Source organism: Dipodomys merriami, unplaced genomic scaffold (assembly GCF_024711535.1).
Source record: "Dipodomys merriami isolate MVZ:Mamm:240054 unplaced genomic scaffold, mDipMer1.0.p SCAF_28, whole genome shotgun sequence".
Lineage (NCBI taxonomy): Eukaryota > Metazoa > Chordata > Mammalia > Rodentia > Heteromyidae > Dipodomys > Dipodomys merriami.
The window spans coordinates 4,905,706-4,922,592 of NW_027204270.1; the positions used below are offsets into that span (position 1 = coordinate 4,905,706).

At 52.6% G+C, this 16,887-nt stretch overlaps 1 protein-coding gene across 1 annotated transcript; it reads right to left on the reverse strand.

Moving 5' to 3' along the window:
• Nucleotides 1-1,116: 1,116 nt before the first annotated feature.
• On the reverse strand, nucleotides 1,117-15,554 carry Errfi1 (ERBB receptor feedback inhibitor 1). Its single transcript, XM_070037273.1, has 4 exons — nucleotides 15,401-15,554; nucleotides 4,431-4,625; nucleotides 4,265-4,341; nucleotides 1,117-3,421 (listed from the first exon to the last, which is right to left on the reverse strand). Exons 2-4 carry the CDS (start codon nucleotides 4,550-4,552, stop codon nucleotides 2,280-2,282), a joined length of 1,341 nt encoding a protein of 446 aa, XP_069893374.1. The 5' UTR covers nucleotides 4,553-4,625; nucleotides 15,401-15,554; the 3' UTR covers nucleotides 1,117-2,279.
• Between the last annotated feature and the right edge of the window lie 1,333 nt (nucleotides 15,555-16,887).

The window sequence follows — 16,887 nt, forward strand, 5'->3', positions numbered from 1 at the left end:
CAGTGAGCGTGTAGGCACGGGTGGGTCCGCTGAGAGCAGCCACGGCACTGGCTCCCATTGGTATGTTTGTGGGCACGGGGGTGAGGCAGCGCCGCGCTGCGCAGGCGCACATCAGCGTCCCCCCCCCCCCCCCCCCGGCTCTCGCGGTGCCATCCGGGTCCCTCGGCCGCTCGTGAGGATGGCATGGTTTCTTCACGCAAGGACTCCGTTCCCTCCAACATCTGTCCTTCCCGGGCCAGGGCGCGCTGGGCCCCGCCACCCACTGCCGGCTCCTCGCTGCCCATCCCAGTGTCCGCTTCGCGGCCCGCCGGGGCGGCACTCGGGACGCGAGCCCGCGGAGACCGTGCTCCAGCCGGGGCTCCGCGGTGGGCCTGGGTGGGTGCAGCCGCCATGCGCCTCCCTCCGCGCTCCGTCCTCCCGGGCGCGGCGATCTGCGCGTGCCCAGGCTTGCGTCACATCCGGGCCTGCACAGCGCAGGCGCCTTGCATCGCCTCAGGATGCGGGGACCTGGGGGTGGCAGGGGCGCAGCAGGCCACAGGCCGGAGACATGCCCTCCGACAGCGGCCGGGCCGTGGGATTCCTTGCGTGGCCTCCAGCAAGCCGGGCGCGCTCCCTCCCAGGGCGCTCGGAGCATCGCAGGCCGCAGCCCGGGCCGGCGGTGGGGCTTCCTCCTGGGCGCAGACCCAGCCGGCCACCACCACCGCTTCTCGGAGACACGGAGCCCAGCTCACTCCGTTACTGTAACAGTCACTCAGGAGGCTGAGCTCTGAGGATCGCGGTTCGAAGCCAGCCTGGGCAGGAAGTCTGGAGACTTATCGACAGAAAACCATAAGTGGAGCTGTGGCTCGAAGTGTTAGAGAGCTCTCCTTGAGCAAAAAGTCAGGGACAGCGCCCAGGCCCTGTGACCGACCAAAACAGCAGCAGCAGCAGCAACACAAGTGCTCGCCCACGTAATGGTCAAGGCTGCTCAGATGACCACTTCCAAAATGACAGTAGGCGCCAATGTGTATTAAACTTCAGCGAGTCCTACCTAGGCGCACATAAGATCCAACTACCTGAGGCCAAACTACCTAAGACACTAAGAGGAGTTTAGTCAAGAAACAAGTGTTAACGGTGTCATAAATAAGTAGTATAACTTTATTAAAATGAAAAGACAGCATTCAAAAATAATGCAACAAAATGAATAAAATCCTTTGTCCAATACTGTACACATAATGCAGAAATCAGTGCATTTTTCTAAAGCATGTTTTAACCTTCATTTAGTTCGTACTAAAATATAGTAAGCTTTAAATAGCTCAAATAATATCATTCAGCAGTTTCAACTGTAAACAGCGGGGGCGTGGCGGCCAGCCCCTCGGTCTGGGAGCGAGCACCTTCTCCGTGGCTGGCCCACACGGGAGTGGCGGCGGGACCGAGGCGGGGTGGGCGGGCAAGCGTCTCGCTCGGGGGAGCGGCGGAGGCAGTGGCTGGAGTTTTCGAAGCGGGAAGATGCTGACATGACCTCTGGCATTAAGACGTGCTGTGCTATTGGTCAGAAGTGTTTCACTTAAAAAGCAAACGATCTTCGGGAAATACTGAACTGGAACCGGCAACACAAGACCAGCTTGTGTTGTATTTATTAATACAGTCTAAAAAACCACACACACACCACACATGCCCACACAGGCGATCTCAACCACACGGCTACTGCTTTCAATGGTGCGCCTTTCCGGCCCTCGCTGCGGCCTCCGGACGGAGAAACGACTCGCTCCCTCGTCTTCAGCCTGTGAGACAGGTACAGGAGAGGATGCAGTTGCCCAAGAAACTATCTTTCCCCTCCATAGGAAAAAACTCAGAGGGCGCGGGGCCGGGCTGGGCCTGGCTGCGCGGACAGGCGCCTGTCCCGATCTGGAGACCGCTTGCAAAAGTAAATGCAACGGGCTAGCGGGGCCCCCAAGCCAGAGGTCTTCAACTACTAAGCGGAAAATAATTGTTAGGGCTTTGATCTAAACAATACTGCTTGTCTTCTTCCACTTGCTCAGTGCTCGGTCCATCGGGAGCGTTTCTTCCAGCGCGGTGTTCATTATTCTGAATATATATTACTCTAGGACGGTCGCTGGCGGGTTGGCCTGCGGCTACGGTGCCGGCTGTACCCCCGGTCCATGCACAGGGATGGAAAGGAGGCGTACGGGAAAGGCCCCCACTATCACATCTTTAAGTTACGGACTGGGGCAGACGTCCGCTCTACCCGAACGTCCGCGAGGGCAGGGGACGCTGGGCTGACCGCGCCGCTGACCGCGCTAGGGCGACACCACGTAGGACAAGTGTTTGCGCTTGCCGTGGGCGCCCGGCTCCGCCCGGGCCTTGCAGTCCGGCCTCTCGCCGCAGGGCGCAGGCGCGGCGGGCGCGCGCTCCTCGGCCTCGCGGAAGAACTTCTCGTAGCGGTCCAGGTAGGGCGGCCGCTCGGGCAGGAGGTAATAGTGGGTGGAGCTGACCTTCCGGCCGTTCTCGATGATGGGCAGGATGCAGGGCGCGCGCTGCGCCGCGCCCTCGCTGCTCTGCCGCTGCAGGGCCTTGCTGCTCACGTACTTGGGGTCCGGGGCGAAGCTCTGCGTGGGGGGCATGACGCCGTTGAGGTAAGACGGAAGGCTCTTGGGGCTCGGGGTGCGGGAGTTGCTGCGGGACAGAGGCCCGCGGGGCGGGACCCTGGGCGGCCGGTCCTCGTCGCTGTAGGCGCCGCACGTCACCTCGGCCGACCAGCGCCGGTAGTCGGGCCTGGTGGGCCGCGGCGGGATGGGCACCCGCGGGGGCACCTCGGGCTTGTCCCCGTCCGACGTGGGGGACGCGCGCTGCGGGTGGCCGGACGCGCGGGCGGCCGGCTTGTGGAAGGAGCCGGCCGGCCCGGAGTGGGACCTGCGCAGGCGCCGGTGGGCCTGCGGCGGCGGCGGGCCCGGGCTGCGCGGGGGCGCGGCGGCGGCGCTCAGGTCCGCGGCCGACGCGGCCGGGGTGTCGAAGTAGGCGTAGTTGATCTGCCCGCAGCCCCGGAAGCTGCGCCGGCCCGGGAGGTCGGCCCTGAAGCCCGCCGGCCCGTCGTCCAGGAGCACGGCCGTGTCGGAGCTGGTGAGGAACTCCACCTCGCAGTCCGCGTCGTCCGGGGCCAGGTCCTCGGAGATGGGCAGCGGCGGCAGCGGCCGCGAGCCGCGCTCCGGCGGGGGCGCGCCCGGGAAGAACGCGGGGCCGCCCCGCACCGGCGTCAGGGGCGGCGTGGCCGCGCACAGCCCGCTCAGCGAGAGTCTTCCAAAGCCACCCGCCACCTGGTCCTCCTCCCGCTGCGCCAGGCCCTCGCCCGCGGGGAAAACCAGAGGCTGCAGGCTGGACTTGGGAGCCGGGCCGCTCTCCGCGAAGCCGTGGCCGTTCACCGAAGCGGACGGCGCCCCGTGCCCTGGAACGGAGGAGGGACGGTGAGCAGGGACGCCAGGACCGCCGCACGGGCGCCTCCGGCTCTCCGCCCAAGTTAGGGGGCAGCCTGAGCACTGTCACCCCAAAACACCCAAACCACCACCACGGGTGTAATTAGAGCCAGAAATGGTGAGAGCACGTGATGTGGTTCAAAGAACAAATTATCTCCTCCATCTCCCGGGGACGTGTGCCCTGCACACGCCCACACCAGCCCAGGCCGGTTCTGTGACGTGTGCACAGCTCACAAGGTGAGCAGCATGTCATTTACAGGAGTACCATGCTACACCAGCCTTGCCTTTTAGGACGTGCAACAATACAAGGCCCGCTGGGCTGAGGTAAGGCGAGGGCCAGCACACCAGGGCATCGGGTGAACACAGCCACAGCCATGTGTGCGCCCGGTAAGCAGCGCCCCACGGAACCCAAGAACCGAGTGCACACACACCACTTCTTTCCATGCTTTAACCTGACGTTAGACTTCATTTTGTAAGTCGCTCACAAACATGCACTCAATACTAGAAATATAGATGGGAGATGGTGTCCACGTTTTCTAGATGTAGGTATCACCCACGACGGACCTTAACTCACTCTTAATTTTCAAAGAGTACACACTTCCACAAGCGGTTGATTCTCTTTAGGAACCAGTGACTCCCAGTAAGGGAGGAGAGTTCCAAACGTGTGAGAAAAACTCAAAAGTTATTTTCAGAACCTGCTGCCACTAGGGGTCAGACTATTGTTGAAAATGGCTCTCGTTTCTACCTTTAAAATAATGCCTAAGGACAAGGCAAAGCCAATCCCACTGGCTTTCCCAGGCTTTCCCAGTACGTACCCACAACAGCCAGGCGCTCTTGAGCAGGAGGTTTCAGACTGTAGGCCATGGTGATGGGATCGATATTTAAGAATTTACTGAAAACAGAGAACACCCTGGTCATCATGGAGCTCGGCCACTGAAACATCCCCATGTGACCTGCTCAGAGCTGCACACTCCAACTTACTTTTCAAGCTCAGGGCGGCTGCCCCAGCAGCTCTTCATGCTCCCGAGGGCCTGGCCATTATGCAGAAATCCAGTCTTCAATGGGACCCTCATCTCCTGAGCTGCTACTCCTGCTGCGGACATTGCGCCTTAACCAAGGGATGCCTCCAAATCCGAGCCGCCCAAGGGTTTTAAGTCAACCAGTAGCTTTCATTCCCTGGAGGAGGAAGAGATGAGCATCATGTCTTTGGCATCGTCTGGATGGGGGCAGCAACATCGCCTGTTTGTGTAACAGGGAAGTTGAACAGAAACATTTCAGCTGTCGACTTTTTTGAAAGCTTTTTTTTTTTTTAAATGGTAGTGTTTCCTTTTTTTTTGGTCAGTTGTGGGGCCTGAACCCTGGACCTGGGCGTTGTCCCTCAGCTCTTCAGCTCAAGGCTAGCACTCTACCACTTCAGCCACAGTGCCAACTTGCAGCTTTTTCTGCTTGTGTGGTGCTGAGGAATCGAACCCAGGGCCTCATGCATGCAAGGCAAGCACTTTACCACTGAGCTACCTTCCCAGCCCTCGGCTATAGACTTTTGCTTAGTTCTCACTTCTTGATACTAAGAACATTTTTAAAAAGTTACCAACTCCAAACTTGAAGTATTCACAAAATGAGATTATCTCACTGCACAGCCTCACAACTGTACAAGCCACGTTTGCCTTCGAAAGCACACAAGCCTCCTCTTGCAGTAGGCCACGTCAGCCATGGCCAAACGGGGTGGGAAACATGAATCTTGCTCATTTTCCCCAAGCTAAGAAAGTGTGGTGGTGTACATCTGTAATCCCAGCATTCAGGAGGTGGAAACAGATGAATCTCAACTTGGAGGCCAGCCTGGACTACACTGCAAGACCTTATCTCAAAAACATATCATTTCAGAAAGCATCCCATTTCCTATTGCACAACTGGCATTCACCAACGCCCAGCATGAAGACTCCAGCACGGTGCCCGCCTGTCCCGCAGCCTAGCATCTGTTTGCAGTCTCTACTTCAGGGCTGGCCATAGAACTCTAGACGTTGCTTGTCCAAGAGAGGAATATTTATGTATTGAAGATGCTAATTCCCAGTACTCTGTAAAAATCAAGTTTGCGAGCTCATGCCATGGCCTGGGACAGCCTTCTTCCTCCCTTTCAAAGACAAAGTGAAGTACATTCCTCACATTCCCTCCCTACAAGGCCCTGTAAGTCATGTCTTGCTCTCCTGTAAGGCGGGGTACATGTTTCTTAAACTGGTGGCTCCTCATGGAGTGGGGGGGGGGAAACGCCTCTTTTGTCAGAGGTTCCAGCTCTGGGGGTCCTGAGAGTGCTTTTAGGCATTTAGATGTTTGGCGTTTGCTTATACTAACCGTCAGCCCTGCACACTAGGGCACGACTTGTGATCCCATGTAATACTGAGCTCCTTTGGGACACACACACACACACACACACACACACACACACACACACACACACACACACACACACACACACACAGAGACGATTTTTTTGTTGGTGGTTGTGGGGCTTGACTCAAGGCTGGTTCTCTATCACTTAAGCCACAGCTCCACTTCAGGTTTTCTGGTGGTTAATTGGAAACAAGTGTCTCACAGACTTTCCTGCCTGGGCTGGCTCTGAACAGTGATCCTCAGATCTCGGACTCTTGAGTAGCCAGGATAACAAATGTGAGCTACCAGCACCCGAAGCACATAGGATTAAAAAACAAACAAAAAACAGTTTCTGAACAACTTCAAATCTATTCTTTACCTACAAATCAGTAGCCTCTTACTGGACAGGGCGCTCTGCCAGAAAAGACATGCTCTCCCTTTTCCTTGCGGGCACATGGTCAGAAGGCTTGAGCCCCTATCTCTTGTTACTGACACCAGTACGAACTGAAGGCAATCAGTGCATGAAGCGTGGTTTTAGGAGGTAAGGTTTTTGGCAGTACTTACTCCGGTGTTTTTTGTTTTGGGTTTTTGTTTTTGTCTCTCATGGGGCTTGAACTCTGGGCCTGGGCACTGTCTTCAGCTCTTCAGCTCAAGGCAAGTGCTCTACCACTTGAGCCACAACACCACTTCCAGTTTTCTGGTGGTTTATTGGAGATAAGAGTTTCACAGCCTGTCCTGCCCAGGCTGGCTCTGAACCACAGTCCTCAGATCTCAGCCTCCTGAGTAGCTAGGATGACAGGTGTGAGCCACCGGTGCCCAGTTCTTACTCAGGTTTTGAACTCAGGGCTCCTTACTAGGCAGAAACCCTACCCCGGGAGCCATGTTTCCAGCCCATAAAGCTTACATTTTTTTAAGTTAAGGGATAAAAATAATACTGCTTTTTATTTTGTTTTCCCCATATTAAAAAGGAAGGAGGGATGGTAAGGTGGTATGGTTTGTTCATTTCAGGGTCAGCTGAGGGGCCCAGTGATTGAACCTGCCCGCCCCCCCCCCAGGCACCCACCACCCCCAGCTGCTGTGTGGGAGAGGTAGGTCCCACACACACATACTCACAGGACTATTTCAAGTCATCAAGATTTTGCCTTCACCCAGTTAGTTAGAGATATTTGATAAAATACTCTGTCCCTTCAAAATCTTCAATTACTGGGAGGTCTTTTGAGGGCCAATTTTCTCGAAATAAGGCCAATATGCTATGTACTATATCAAGTAAAGCTCTCAAGAATTTAGAAACCAATTAACAAGCGAGCCAGCCTCTGCTCTGTGTACTCAGCCCAGTGGTTTACCATGCCTCTTCTAAGTGCCCCACAATCACTGGCAGGACTCTAGGGAAAGGATCTGTGGTAATAGGAAAATGAAAGGCAAGATAGGAAGGAGAATATGGTATTTAAGTAGTTTGAAAGCACACGTTTGAAGATTGTTTGTCCAGATTACAGGAAAATGCTGGGGGGGGGCAGTGGAGGAGGCCCAGCCCCCACCTGCCGGCCAGCCAACAAGTACTACTAGTAATTACTGTATCAGCCTCCACGCCATCCTAGCTTTCAACAGGATGATTGCGTAACCAGAGCCTCTGCTGGAGCTGCTCTGCCATTCTAAACTCCCGTTCCAACGCTCACTTTAAAATTATTTATATGTTCTAGAAAAAGTTAGTTTTATTCATTGTTTCTATCACCTACTTGTTAGCTTTCCTAAGGGGGGAAAAATTCTTTTAGTATAAAAAGAATTGTGTTCACTAAGCCAGCTCACTGGTGACCACAATAGTGTCTTTGTGTATTCATGGAAGGTGACCTTCCTCTAGATTTCAGTGGGGAATTGTGAATGGGCCGTGCTATGAAACTGTCCCAACTTCCTACTGCTTGTGCGGGGGGAGAGAGGAGGGCAACAGAATGACCATGCTTTCTTCTTTCAGAAAATAATTCAAAATGTGCACGACACAGGGTTGGAAGCACATTTTCGAAACCGAGGTTAAGAAATCACGTCTCTAAAAATCCGAATTCAGTGTGGACACTCCTTGTTCGGGAGGGCAGTTGATCTGGCCGGCCCGCCTCTACTCAACTGGATTGTTTATGCATTTTATCTGGCTCCTTGTCACTGTAGTTCTACTTTACAATTACACAAAGTACCTGTGCGAGAAAAATCCGTATTCTCACAGTGCAAGATGGCATTGTTAGGTGACGCGACCCCCATCTCCTCCCACCCACACCGCCCTGGGCCGGACAGCCGCCCTGTCCCTCTCCAGCTGTCTGCGGCCTGCGTAGGGGGTCAAACATGCACACACCCATCTTGCAAACCATCTTTTTTGTGTAGATCTTTTTTTTTTTTAATTCAAGGAGAAAAATATAACCTACAGCACCTTGTGTTTCTGGAGGGTCTCCTTTCACTCACCCCAAGCCCAACCCTCCGTGGACCTCACGCCTGTGGTTCTGCCCTCCACAGACAGTTGCTGAACAGCCCAGTTGGCCACCCCCTCCCCCCGCATCTCACACTTCTCCTCGCACTTGCCCCCCCCAGCTCCTGCACCAACATCACACTTTTCAGCCTCTACTTTTAGCTTGCATGAAGGCCGACTGCCATCCTCTTAGCGCCATACTCTCCTCCTTTCTCAACGCCCTCCTCCCTCCTGCTGTTACTGGGAACATTTCCCGTGAATCTGCTAGGAGTCAAAAATACCCAACCTATATAGTATTCCTTAACTGCACTCAAGCTTTCAAAGACTCCTAGATAAACCCTGTTCGCCTGGCCCGTCAGACCACCATGGCACTGCCTTACCTACCTTTGCAGCGCCAGCTTCTTTTTTCCTCATCGGGAAGAAGCCAACTACTCCTCACCCAGGTGTAGCCCTCCTTTTCTGCGGAGGGGGTAGGGCTGGCTGCTCCTGATTATTCCCGCCTGTGCCAGGTCTCCCTTCCTATCTCCAGATCTTCTGGGATGGGATGAGGTTACTGGCATCAGTTACATCTAATAATCTCAGGGGATACTGAGAAAATGCCCCCCTCATTTTTATTTTTATTTATTTATTTATTTTGGTCCAGTCGTGGGGCCTGAACTCAGGGTCTGGGCGCTGTCCCTCAGCTCTTCAGCTCAAGGCTAGCGCTCTACCACTTGAGCCACAGCGCCACTCCTAGCTTTTTTCTTTTTGCTTATGTGGTGCTGAGGAATCGAACCCAGGGCCTCAGGCATGCAAGGCAAGCGCTCTACCACTGAGCCACCTTCCCAGTACCCCCCCCCATTTTTAAACTTAACTTGCAGAAGTGATGAGACTGCCCAATAATCACAGAACAACTTAGGATATCTACATTTATTCCTAAAGTCTGAAGTGGTTTTCAGGCTGAGTTTAAAAAAAAAAGCTTCAAGTTAACAACAAAGTGTTTAAATTGGCTCCTTCTACTGTGTACTTTTTTTTTTGGTAGTGGGGCCTGAACTCTGGGCCTGGGCCCTGTCCCTCAGCTCTTCAGCTCACTTGAGCCACAGTGCCATTTCCGACTTTTTCTGCTTATGTGGTGCTGAGGAATTGAATCCAGGGCGCCTCATGCATACAAGGCAAGCACTCTACCACTGAGCCACCTTCCCAGCCCTACTGTGTACTTTTAAAAAATAAATTTATTTATTTATTTACTGTCAGTCCTGGGCTTGAACTCAGGGCCTGACTACTGCCTCCAAGCTTCAGGGGAGTACTTTGGAAGGCAGAGAAAGAAGGCTGTAGAGGGGTTTGAACTCAGAGGGCCAAGTGCTAAGAAGACTTTCTGAGAACAATGAATTTAACCTTTCCTTTCATTCCATTCCTTTTGTTCTAGAATGTACCTACTGTGTTTCCACTCCTAATTCTTCCTTTCAAATTAAAAAAAAAAAGTTATACCAAAAGCAAACTGTACTCCTTTCTTAAGGTAAGTCTTAACACCTTGGTTTAGAATAGTCCCTGAAACCATTCAGTCTCTCACTCACACATACACACTGGCCTACCTTAAGGCAGTAACCTAGATATGCTTACCTAGACACGGATCTCATGAATAAATCTCAGGAGCAATCCGCAGAGGGGGAGGGGCACATTTTTGTCCTACAACTCACCCAGCTCTGCCCAGTGCTTCCTTATTTAAGAGTGTGATGTAATTTCCTTCTTTCAATCTGGTTCTAGAACCTGATTTCTGTTTATTCAGGGTGATAAATGGTCTTTTCAGCCACATTTAACAATTGCCTACATAGCTCCCTCCTTCCATGACCACAGGGGACGTAAGGTGACTACATTCACCACCAAAATTAACACAAAGGAACTGCCTGGAAACATGACACATTACACCATTTCAGATCCTCCCAAGTATACATGTTTTATTTTGGTTTTGGCTGGTCCTAGCGCTTGAACCCAGGGCCTGGGGTGCTGTCCCTGAGCTTCTTTTGCTCAAGGCTGGCACTCTACCCTCTTGAGCTACAGCTCCGCTTTTGGCTTGTTAATTTGAGGTAAGAGTCTCATGGACTTTCCTGCCTAGGCTTGGTTTCGAACCATGAACCTCAGATCTCAACCTTATGAGTAGCTAGGATTACAGGCATGAGCCCTTGGTACCTGACATATTCTTTAAGAATAAAAACAAACAAATCCTTAAGTGTCACTTTTGAGAAAATGGGACTGTCTAAAACACTATAGTCAGGTCATCTGACAGATTACACATTCTGCTTTGTCATTAATTAATACTCTAAAAAATGTTCTGATGTGACATTGGCATATTCAGTATTTATGACGCTTACAAAGAAAGATCTAAAATCATGGAACATCATGTTCTAGCCCGTTTCTCTCTGTGAACTTGGCAAAAGGACAGTTTGCACAGGTATCTCAAAAACTAAGTCCCCAATTCAAATATCCTTCGCTGTATCACAGGAAAGAGACCTTTAAGGTAAATGCAAAGATGATTTATTCAGGTGCTCATCCATGAATTCAAGCAAAATTCTGGGGTTCCAGTGAATATTAAATCGAAGTCCAGTAAGGTAAAAAAATGACACTTGCACTTGTGCATGTGGCACACTCTGTAGAAACCCCTCACATATGCAAACACTTAACAAATGCCCATTTGTAGCTGGCAAAAAGGGAAGGGCGAGGAAAATTATCTTCGGACTGTCAAAAGGAAATGACAGGGGTTGGGGATTGAGCTCAGGGGAAGAGCACTTTCCTAACAAGTGTAAGGCCCTGAGTTTGGTCCTCAGCTGTGAATGAAAAGCTAAAGTGAAATGACTTAATTTCGTCAGTAATTTGGAAACTTCCGCTAAGAATTTTAAGAACCAACAAACTAAGAAAACACCTAATTCCTTCAAGTATGATCATCAATAGTCTTTTGATTCATCTAGCCCACATGATTTTAGTATAGTACAGAGAAGTAGGGTAGCAGGAATGAACTCTTCTGCCAGTTGGACTTTTCCTACAGAACAAACTGCAGTTATATAGACATGCACATATAGATACATAAAAATGGCTACAATGCCACAGATGGTATATGTATTTGTATACACTGTGTATATATACATACATACACCCATATATGTGGAATTCCTATAGACACAGGATGGAAAAATTCACTTTTTTGATATATGCACATAATAGACAAAAGATCTATGAATTCTATTGTAATCGTAATGACAATGCATACAATGGTATAATGATGAGAAGTGAGTCTTTTAAGCTTTGAATGTATTTAATAAGCATTTAAGTCTCCCAATGGTCAACTCTGGATTGCTACAATTACTATGTAATATTAATAACAGCCAGCACCCATTGCCACCCCTAAGCACCAGTCCCGGGGCTCAGTGCCCCCTGGGGGCTGCTCTACCTCTCCCTCCAGGCCAGGACTTCCACCACTGCCTCTCTTAGCAGCCCTCAGGCTCTTCAACTGGTGGGATAAGAATAAACTAGTGTAAAACCTGCTGTCTGGGATACACTTAAGATGTGCTATTTTGGGTAACAGCTTTTCTTGGATAACCTGTAGCCTATGAAAGTTGGTTTCACTCCAAGTCACTCATATTTCCCAATTAATAAATTGCCCATTTGACCTATGTATCTAAAATGGGTGGGCTGAGGTATCAATCTGACCACTATCAACACAACCACCTTGACACCCTTCCTCTGCCACAGTGTAATGCGCTGGTACAACACAAGTCTGTCTGCACTTGTCCCTGAGCTTTTTTGCTCAAGGCTAGCAATCTATCACTTGAGCCACAGGTCTACTTCAGGCATTTTTGCTGGTTAACTGGAGATAAGTGTTTCACAGACTTTCCTTGCCCAGCTGTATTCAAACCTCCATGCTCAGATCTCAGCTTTCTGAGCAAGCAAGGATAACAGGTGTGAGCCACTGGTGCCCAACTAGGATCCCTTTTAATACAGTCTCACAGCATGGGTCCCAGTTGACAGCATTATAACCAGGCTTTCTTCCAAGACCTGGAATATCTTACATTTGGAAAGCACTCTCCAAACTACCACCTCATCTCACCTGCCCCCACACCATAGCCCTGGGAAAAGGCAGGGATTATAATCTCCATCTTTCTTGCAAATGAGGAAGTCTGGCCACCAGGGCTCTCCTGTCCTTCCATCTGCCAGCACCTCCCCCACTGCACTCTCCCTTTCTTGATCATTTGAGACAACCACCTCCCTTCTCAACTCAAAACATTCTTGCCAATACTGGGGAAAGCGAAGCAGCGGAGGAAGGTTGAATGAGATTCTCAAGACCTAAGCCCACCAACTGCAGAGACCAGGGTTCGGCTGGAATTGAGAGTGCACAGTTAATTCTTTTCACACACAATGTGCTCGCTGGGGACTAGAATCTATGCTAAGTGGAAGAGGCTTGGTTGATGTCTGATAATGGCTATTTCCACCCAACAAAGGAGGGAGATGAATAAGCCAGCGAACAATTTTGGCCATTTCAGACGGTGCTCACTTTCAAGGAAACAAGCAGGGCACAGTGTGGGGCTAAGAATGCAGAGGATGTGTTCACAGGTGGCTCAAACTATTTCTACAGGATGGAAAGGAGGCAGCCCTAAGAAGAATTAGAGAACCTTCCACACCAACTGGACGTTGCAGAATGAACTATGGATTCTAAAGCCCAATCTGTACTCAGGCAAGTTTCTTCTCTGTAGCCTATTAATGAAGGCTTCTGGACAGTGCCTACATCCTACTAGGTCCAGGTTGAAGGGACACTAACAAATGCAGCCCAAGACCCACATTTTAAAGGTATATCCACTGAGGCCTACTAAACAGATCTTTTTGTTATATTGCTGGTTTATGGTATTAACTTGCCTAAACTATCAATGAAGACTCAATCTTAGAATCTTTATTCCTCTCAGCTTTTGAAATCTGAAGCCATGGTAATCTTTCTCAACCTTCACACAAACTCTCTGTGTCAAGCTGAATTTAAGTTTAGGACCCTGAAACTCCCCGCACCATCTACCCAGACAAGACATGTGTTTATCCTGTGCAAATAATGCCAGAATACCACAACTGGGCTGTGTTTATCTAGTGAGTTGGTTATTCATTAGCTTTTATAAAGCATGGCCAAACACCTGCAAAGGATGCAAAAGGGTATTCTGATGATGAGGTACCGATCCAGGATCCATATTTATTTAGATGAGATTAAGGAGCGAGCTGCTTCTCTGGTAGAAGGAGCCAATGACATTCAAAGTCCTGGAATTACCCGGGGCACCACCTTACCCTCCTCTGCACACCTTTCTAAAGCAATGTGATGGTATGTTGACAATCAGGTCAGTTTCAAGCATGTTCCACTGTACCTGTAATTTAGGCAACTGACTTTTAAAAGCTACCATTAGTATGAGCAGAAAGGAAGTATTATCTAGTTCAACTTCTGAGCAGTAATGACAAGTTATTTTCCTACAAAACTCATAGAGTGTAACATAATTAAATCTCACAAAAGGGTGACCAGCATTTATTGTGAACTTGAAAGTAGAAAAAAACAATAGTAAAGAAAGCAGGAGAAACAATATTTTGCCTGTCAAAAATGTAAATAATTTAGGCATTTCATAACAGCCATAAAAAAAAAAATACCCGCAGATTTGCTTATCAGCGATGGGTCCAATCCTGCTGAGCCTTAAAATGTAGAACATGCTTTCATGCATTTATTTATCAACAGGAACTGTGTGCTGCCTGCAAAAGACAAAAAAGCTGAACACAGCCCGAGTTCCTGCCCTTAAGGAGTTTCCCATCTAATGTATCTGCCAGGTTCTACCCTGTTGGTTCAAGGTTTCTATCACCTACTAGTAAGTGCTGACTAGAACACCCAGGTAAAGAAACCTCACAGGAAGATGGTCTGAAGGAAGCTTCCCTATATTTCTCTGCACCCCTCCAGACGGAGAGGGGGAGGATGGCATACAATCAACCACTATCACCAAGTTCTTCTTTCACCTTAATTTTTACTGACAGAGGGACCAAGATTATCTTTGGTCTCTGTTTAAATAAAATGTCTCTTCAAATGGTAGAATTACATAAGTCTTTTTTTTTTTTTAATGCAGGACTAGGTACAGGCAGTTTACATGTTTTAGTCTCAATAAGTGTATACACTACATCCTTACAGGTTTACAGCAGCTTAAAACTTTGCAGAACACTTGTTCTCCGGGAGGAAAAAAAACCAGGCAATTTATACCTCACCTTTCTTCACCCCTGACAGTTGCCTAGAAACCAGTCCTGCCCTACCTGTGGTGCAGGTGTACCTCCAGTCACCAACACATCTCTTTTAAAGCTACAGTCTCTCTTCTGACTGCACTTAAGTTTATGACTAACAATCTATTCACGTTTTTATCAGGTAAGAGACTGGTTTCTTTCAAGCAATGATGAAATCCTAATAAAGATTCAGTCCAGCAATCACCAATACAGCACCGATCCCGGTGGAGGAGTCATCCGGTTTGTGCAAGGATGTGATACGCGAATAAATCCACGAAAATTCCCCAGAAGCATTACGTACGGACACGTAATTCTGCAGAGCCATGCTCTGGGAAGCCGCGAGCCCGCTTCCCGGGCGGGGGAAGGAGCAAGCCCCGGGAACGCGGGGGAGTGTAACCACCACGCACCGGGGAAACGACCACCGGGGCCGGGGAGGTCAGGCGGAGGGCCGGAGGCCGCCGGCCTCGGAAGTGGTGCCGCCCGCGACCGGGCCACCGGCGGCTTCCCCCGCGCCGTCCGCGCGGGACTGCGGCCCAGGGGACGCGGCGCGGGGACCCCTCCCCCGCGACGCTCCGCCCCGAGGCCGGTGCCCCAGGCGCCCGGGTGCGTGGCCCCGGCGGGGCCGGGGCAAGAGGCGGGCGGGCGGCGGGGCCTCGCTGCTCCCCGCCGTGTCCCGGCCGGGGCCGCCCGGAGCCCGGTCCTCCGCGCCTCGAGGAGAGCGGCGTGACGGGCGCGGGTCCGGCCCCTCCTTCCCCGAGGCCCCCGGGTCCCGCGCCCTCCGCGGCCCCGCCTCCGCGTCCCGGAGCCGCCCGACGCGGGGGGCCGCGAGAGCCGGGCGCCGCCGCGCTCAGCCCGCCCCACCCCCGCTCCTCACCAGGCCCCTTACCCCCGGAGCGGCGGCTGCCCCGCGGCGCCCTCCCGCGCATGTCCGTCCCGGTGGCTCAGCGCCGCGGGCTCGGGGGCCCAGACATCACGCAGGCGCCCCGCCGCCGCGCCCGCTCGCCGCAGCTCCCGCTCGCGCTTCCAGCCTCGCACTCGGCCGCCGGCGCCACCGCCGCCGCCTCCGCCGCGCCGCCCTTATTTATAGTATGAGCGGAGCGTGACGTCGACGCCCGAGGCCCCGCCCCTCCAGCGCAGCCAATCCGGGAGGCGAGCTGCTTAAAGGGGCGATGCCGCGACGGAAGCGTTCGCGCGGGGCCGTCGCGGCGTCGCTCCGGCGTGGCCCGGAGGCCGGCGTCCTGAGGGAGTCGACGCGGGGCCGGCCGCGGGCTTCGCTGCCCACCCGCTGACCCCGCGTTGTCCTCGTAGGTCTGCGGGCGGCCCCGCTTTGTGCACGGGGTTCCTCACGGCCAGCCTCGGAGGGTTTTGCGTGCTTTTCTCTGTGGCCCGCCGCTGGGCAGGTGGGCCCGGAAACCGGGGAGGGAAGGAGTGAGGGATGGAGGGGGGGCAGTGAGGGGCGGGGGTGGACAGTGGGGGGCAGTGAGGGGCTGGGGTGGACAGTGGGGGGCAGTGAGGGGCTGGGGTGGACAGTGGGGGGCAGTGAGGGGCTGGGGTGGACAGTGGGGGGCAGTGAGGGGCTGGGGTGGACAGTGAGGGGCTGGGGTGGACAGTGGGGGGCAGTGAGGGGCTGGGGTGGACAGTGGGGGGCAGTGAGGGGTGGGGGTGGACAGTGGGGGGCAGTGAGGGGCGGGGGTGGACAGTGGGGGGCAGTGAGGGGCTGGGGTGGACAGTGGGGGGCAGTGAGGGGCTGGGGTGGACAGTGGGGGGCAGTGAGGGGCTGGGGTGGACAGTGGGGGGCAGTGAGGGGCGGAGGTGGACAGTTGGGGGACAGGGACGGGTGGCACGGGGGAGCCCCTTCCGCTCGGCCCCTGCAGGGCCTCCCTGACAGACCTCTGCTTCCGGGGTGGGGGCGTCCACCCGGCCCACCAATGGCCGGGGACTAAGCCACGGATCCTGCCGAGGAGGCCGGGGTGCTGGTGATGCAAGCTGGGCTTACAGTTTAACCGAAAAACAAATAAGACACATGATAACAAAGCAGAGTAGCGAAGTGAGAAAGCCGCCGAAGCCCCGCCGCTGTCCCCGCGTGACCCAGCCCTGCCGCCCTCGTCTGCGCTGAGCCCCTCTGGCCCTGGCCATAACGCCTGTGGTGTTCCGTAGGTCTGCCGCTGCCCATTTGGTTAACGATTAACACATGCCCCTTGGAACGCTTTTTGTTGTTTTTTTTTTCTTTTTCTTTTTTTTGTTTTGCCTTTCTCCACTTTGATTAATTACATCCTTTTAAATTTAATTCATAGTTCTACTTTTGAATTCTAGGCCTTAAGCACCAAATTCATTACAAAATGGAAGCATCACTTTGCCCACTCTCAGTGGCAG

What these genes read in the sequence shown, in the direction of transcription:
- Errfi1 (XM_070037273.1), bottom strand. Translation starts at nt 4,552, where the DNA reads ATGTCCGCAGCAGGAGTAGCAGCTCAGGAGATGAGGGTCCCATTGAAG. An exon ending in AGCCGCCCTGAGCTTGAAAA is followed by an intron (nt 4,342 to 4,430) that starts GTAAGTTGGAGT and finishes CTCTGTTTTCAG; the next exon opens with TAAATTCTTAAATATCGATC. An exon ending in AGAGCGCCTGGCTGTTGTGG is followed by an intron (nt 3,422 to 4,264) that starts GTACGTACTGGG and finishes CCTCCGTTCCAG; the next exon opens with GGCACGGGGCGCCGTCCGCT.